This window comes from Terrapene carolina, unplaced genomic scaffold, assembly GCF_002925995.2.
Source record: "Terrapene carolina triunguis isolate 2854851 unplaced genomic scaffold, T_m_triunguis-2.0 Scaffold17, whole genome shotgun sequence".
Taxonomy (NCBI): domain Eukaryota; kingdom Metazoa; phylum Chordata; order Testudines; family Emydidae; genus Terrapene; species Terrapene triunguis.
Window position 1 is genome coordinate 4,240,453 of NW_020664368.1, and position 6,000 is coordinate 4,246,452.

At 42.9% G+C, this 6,000-nt stretch overlaps 1 protein-coding gene across 1 annotated transcript in view; it reads right to left on the reverse strand.

The window, feature by feature from the left end:
• LOC112103174 (diacylglycerol kinase eta) overlaps positions 1–6,000 on the reverse strand; it is a 266,921-nt gene that overhangs the window by 258,653 nt on the left and 2,268 nt on the right. Inside the window, exon 2 of the mRNA XM_026650398.2 lies at positions 5,498–5,680. Within this exon, the coding sequence (XP_026506183.1) occupies positions 5,498–5,668 (171 nt within the window). The 5' untranslated portion in view covers positions 5,669–5,680. The remainder of the gene's footprint in view (positions 1–5,497; positions 5,681–6,000) is intronic.

A 6,000-nucleotide genomic window follows, 5' to 3' on the forward strand; every position in this document is an offset into this window, starting at 1 on the left:
AACTAAATAACAATGCAGTATCATGCTGACTTAACACATCCCAATTTCAGAACATCTACTTGTGTAAGTACAACAGTACATATTTGGTGTAGGGGGGAAAGGAAGAGACAGTCCACAGGACAAGGGAAGTTTATTTACCCCACTCAATTTTTATTTCTGTATGTGACATTGCACTCTATATGATTTTATGAAAGTATGCTGATGAGTGTGAATATAATGTAACTAAAATATGCTTCATGAAAAAGGTCTCTTGTAAGGTATCATTACAAAGCTTATAATCTACTGAGTGTGGTCATCCTATTTGTATAAATGTATCACTCTTGTATCTGAAACTAGAAATATGAAATATAACTCTGAGGGCCTACTGTAATTATTCAAAGTGTGGGCCATTTATGGTGGTTTGGAATCTTGATGGCTCCCATCAACCAGGAAAATTGACTGTGGATGGCTCTGTTTGCAGGCAGGCCGTCCCGTGAGTCAGGCTGGGAGGAATGAAGGCTTGGGGTCTTACAGTGACATGTGATCATGTCACCTGAATTGGAATCCATCTTTAACCTGGTGTTTTTCCATTGAGAAGGAGGGGTGGGAACCCAGAGGGACAAAGGATTCCCACCTTATGCAAAAGATATATAAGGAGGTGGAACAGAATAAAGGGGGCGGCCATCATGAGAAATCCCCTAGCTACCGCCTGAGCTGGAACAAGGGCTGTACCAGGGGAAAGGATTGTGCCCAGACTAGGAAGGTGTCCAGTCTGTGACAGAAACTTATTGAAACATCTCTGAGAGTGAGATTTTATCTGTATTCAGTTTTATTACTGTATTAGGCTTAGACTTGCGTGCTCTAGTTTATTTTGCTTGATAATTCACTTTGTTCTGTCTGTTACTACTTGGAACCATTTAAATCCTACTTTCCATATTTAATAAAATCACTTTGTACTTATTAATTAACCCAGAGTATGTATTAATACCTGGGGGGGCAAACAGCTGTGCATACCTCTCTATCAATGTTATAGAGGACGAACAATTTATGAGTTTACCCTGTATAAGCTTTATACAAGGTAAAACAGATTTATTTGGGGTTTGGACCCAATTGGGAGTTGGGCATCTGAGTGTTAAAGACAGGAACACTTCTTAAGTTGCTTTCAGTTAAATCTGCAGCTTTGGGGCATGTGGTTCAGACCCTGGGTCTGTGTTAGAGCAGACGGGCGTTTCTGGCTCAACAAGTCAGGGTACTGGAGTCTCAAGCTGGCAGGGAAAGCGGGGCAGAAGTAGTCTTGGCACATCAGTTGGCAGTTCCCAAGGGGGTTTCTGTGATCCAACCCGTCACACTGTAGTTGCCTGAATTTTCACTAGAGTACATCTGATTCATCCCACAATAAACCATAGGCTAGAAAAACAACCACACATCTGAGGAGCAAGGTCAGCTACAGAAGATACAAATCCTGCTCCTCATTAACCAAGTGGGTAACTACACTCATCTATCTAATCTGCTTCAAAGTGTTTCAGGGACCATTTCCCTGAGACAAGCAAACTTTTTAAAAATGTATCAGCTCTAAGTTGAAACCTCTTTTCCCAGATAGGCTTCAATTCTTAAGAGCTGAAACAAGACCATTACAGTTTTCTTAGATTGTAGTTTGCTCTTCACTAAACCCAGTTGTATTTTAAAGTGACTAGAACCAAACTGATTTGATAGGTGGATTTTTGGAACTGCTGCCCCAAACAACTGGAATAAGCTACCTGTTCTGTTTAGGTAGGTACTGTCTACTTTCAAGAAACTTTTGAACTATCATCTTGAAAGGAACTGAAATAGTATGCCACATTTAGTGTAAATAAGGACAGAATTTGGCCTTTGGACTGCAGAGTGTTTTCTGCTATTTTAGGTTAATTGTCTTGCATATAATATTGTTGGTACAGTACTGAGCATGCAGCTATAAAACTGTATAGCTGCTGTTTCTCACGAGCCCTCATGAAAAGGAGATGCCTATTTTATAAGGTTATCCCAGTGAGCAACATTTTAAATATTAAATGTGTACTTCCTCATTCACAGTGAGGAAAAAAAAGTGAGGGAACTCACGTTACTTATGAATTTATTGCAATTCCCTCTATTTGGGACTGCAGCTGAAGACCTCTCAAACTTCAGATGATGCAGAATGTGGCAAACTTTATTTAGTGGCATTTTCTTCAGAGAGTATATTACACCTGTGCACCATAATAAGCAGCAGCTTCCAGAGTAAAGATGCTGATTTTAACTTATAAGAGCACTAAATGATTTGGGTTCTGGATACCTTATAGACTTTTTCTCTCTTTGCATGATACCCTGGCAGTGGAAAACAGCAAGGTGCTTAAGCGAACAGCTCCCAAGTTTAAGAAAAGAGGATGCTTTCCCAAAGGATATTTTCAGTCTTCAACTTCACAACTTGCTCCCTCCACCTCAGTTTGTCAGAGTCCAAATTTGTTTGCTTTCCAGCCTTCTGGAGGGTACAAAGGATAATTAAGATTCACTGACAGAATTTTGATATGGACAATGGTCCTATTTGTACCATGGACGTGCCCTTAGAGTGTGGACAGGTGGTTTATTGTTAAGCTTGAAACTGTAGCCATCCAAGCCGAACTGACATGTAATACCACATTACTAAATTCACATCCAAATAAAATAGCTAAGTTACTTAAAGAGCTGATCCTGTCACTCTTACACATGTTGAGTAGTAACGTAGGGTGAAAGTAATACCATTGAAACTTGTGGAGAAAATGCTACTCCACATAAGTAAGTGGGGCAAAATTGGACCTTCAATAAATAATGCTGCAGCAGCAGAAGTCTTAATTGAGGAGCAGTGCATAACTGATCAGTCTAATGAGGTCTTCAAAGGCAGTTTTCTTTCTTTTCATTTCCCATTTCATTTTTCTTTAGTCAAGTAAACAAGCTTTTTGTATTTAACTCAGGAGAAGAGCTGAAGTTTAGCGGTTCACTTTGAGCACTGCCAGTTTTAGAAATGACAAAATATATGTTTATGAAAGGAGCAAGACAGGCAGTCCTATTAAGATAAACACATTTGATTAACGCTATGATATACACAACATTTAAAAAATCCCCTACTGAATGATTACCATATGGTGGTTCTTTGCAGATGGAGTTTTCACTAGTGATCAACTGTACCAAAACATCTAAAAATAAAGTTGTCCTAAACTAAAACAAAAACAATTACCAGCAGAGGCTTTTGCATTCTAAGCTAAGGAATCAATACAAGCTGCAGAAATGTTTCAAGAAACTATGTAAACAAACACTTGAGAAAAATAGCAGTGTTAAACTAGATTGCCCCACAAATTTGAACAATAAATGTAATATACCTGTTTGGGTCTCTTTCAAAAGACTATTCTTAGCTGCCAGAGGAACCCAATCAATTTAAGTAAAACCTTGGCCTACAAACACACTCACTGAGTAAGTGAATCTTAACAAATCTAATTTCAATGAAAGGGACTAGCTGAGTCAAAGAGCAGTCCCTTGGTGTTCTTTGCTCCAGAGGTTTCATGTAACCACTGACACCAACCACTACAATAGCAAACATACAACACCCTTAAACTAAATGGGAGTTGTCTGTCTAAATATAGCTACTTTTAAATAATGCATCATGAGTTATAAAATAAAGTGCTAGTGGAGTATTTATTACAGCTCTTTTCTTTAACAAAGGTATATCACTTTTAAGTAGGTGGAGAGTTATTTATATTCTGGTTTGCATATTATCAGTGTCAGTTGTAACAGATAAAGCAAGAATCTAGATTTCCTGAACGCACACTACACAACAGTTATATCAGTAGTTAGTTTTTCCTATACAAATCTGATTCACACACACACAAAAGGAACAAAAGATGCAAGCTAAATTTAGAAAAAGTGACAATTCATTAGGTGTCTTTTTAGCATGCAAGACAATAGGAGACTTGTGCGATCTTATTTCTCACAGAACTGATTCTATCACGTTCATATACTCCATAACATCTCTTTATGTGATTATAAAACCTTTTCAGAGCTGCTTGAAAATTAACAAACACATTTAACATTGCAATATTAAAAAGAAGTGTTACACATTGTTACTTTTTAAATATTTTGAAGATAGTCACATGCAAGAGATGTCAAGACTGAATTTTTTTGTATGGTTTTAAGTTTCAAGAATATGAAATATTTGTCAAAAACAAAATGTTAAGTAATGCTTTGCTACAAGAATTTCCCCCAATGGGGAAAGTACAGATCTGTAATAGTAAAACTGACTTTTAGTAACCAAAAGGGAATGTCACTCTATCTTCTTAACAGGGGATTCCTGAGTAAAATTTCTTTCTACCCTAAACTGTTGTATAGTGTTACTCTATGCTGATAAACAGTTGATGCTTTTCACCTGGAGGTGGCTGTACTTAATCTTTTACTAAAGTGAAATCCATATTCTGCCACTGATCCTCAAACTGCCAACAATAAGGAGAGTTCTGCAGAGAAAACAACAGTGAATGACCTGTTGTATAAACAATGTGGGCCTGCAGAGTCGTTTTGACCCTAAAAACTGACTCTATGATTGCTCAGTAGTACAATGTCTTTACTGACTTCACTACATCCATAGAAACGTTAACTTCGATGGGGCACTGGGCAGGCAGGCAGTTTCTCTGTGCAGATCCAGTTGCACGATCAGGGCATAGTTGTAAAGTGTTTTGAGAGCCTCCTGAGTAGGAAAGTATTTAGCACTGGTTATCTAGAGCCTCAAGAGCAATCTTATCTGCATTCGTTTTACAGGAAAGGTGTGAAGTCGATAAGAATGAGAAAGTAAGTAATTCCCACCTGGGTGACTTTAAAGCCCTCAGACAGCCAGAAAACTTTCCCTTAGGCATTAACATTAAATTTTGACAGCTATTTTTAAGTATTCACGCCTAACCGGAGGAATGGATAGACGTTTCCTTCCATATTTCCAGCGTGGGCTTCAAGCGGAAATCATGTTTCCTTCGTGGCACTCCTGCTTTCAAAGAGGAATCGTACGTTCCCTTGTGGGCTTCAAAACTTGTGCCTGTACTTGGCCATAGGTAAGGGGCTGGTCATCGGGGCTAGAGAGCTCCCCACGAGCTGGGACACACACTGGACCCAGCCCTGCCTGACGTTCTCCCAGCGCTGAGGCCGCTCAACCGGGAGCCCGAGGGGCATGCAATGGAGAGTGAATGGAGACAGCTCCGGGGCTGGGCTTCGGCCAAGGAAGAGGCGCTGGGCTGGCAGGACGGATGCTGCCCCTCTCTGCCCGGGACGCAGCGGGCAGGCTGCGAGCTTTGCAAGCAACTCGCCCCAAGCCCGGTTGCTCAGCCCCCTGCAGGCGGGGACAGAGGCGGGCGCCCCAGCTGGAGGGAGGCAGGAGGAGACCCCAGGCACCGGCGCGCTGTGCGGGGCTGGGGTGGGACGCGGCAGTCTCTCCGGCTCCAACAGGCAGAAGCTCCCCGGGTGTCCCGGGGACCGTCCCGCCCGGCCCGGCTCTTACCTTGCTGCGGATCTGGCCCGAGGTGGACACTTTCCGGATGAGTTTCTGGGGGCCCTCGTGCTCCCCCTCGCTGTCCGAGGACTCGTCTCCCGCCGCCGCCGTTCCCACCGCCGGGGGCTGGGGCTGCTGCTGGATCCCGGCCCCGCTCATCCTCGCCTCGGCCCCGGCCATCTTCTCGGACTCCTGCCGAGAGAGAGCACACGAGTTCGGCTCAGCCCGGGCTGCCGCTCCCCTCCCCGGGCAGGAGGCGGCGCAGGGGGAGGAGGAGGCGGCGGCGGGGACAAGCCGAGGAGGAGCCGGTGTAACGACACGAAACACAACCCTCCCGTTTTGCTACTGGGTGCGGTTTCTGCCACGCAACGTGACAGTTTGTTAACTTGCTACCGCCTGTCCATGGGGTTGCAAAACGGGAGGGATGGGGTATGTGGTCAAAAACACTCATGGTCTGCTTCCTCTGGGGGATGGTTGCAAAACGGGAGGAATGGGGTTTGTGGTGGAAAACA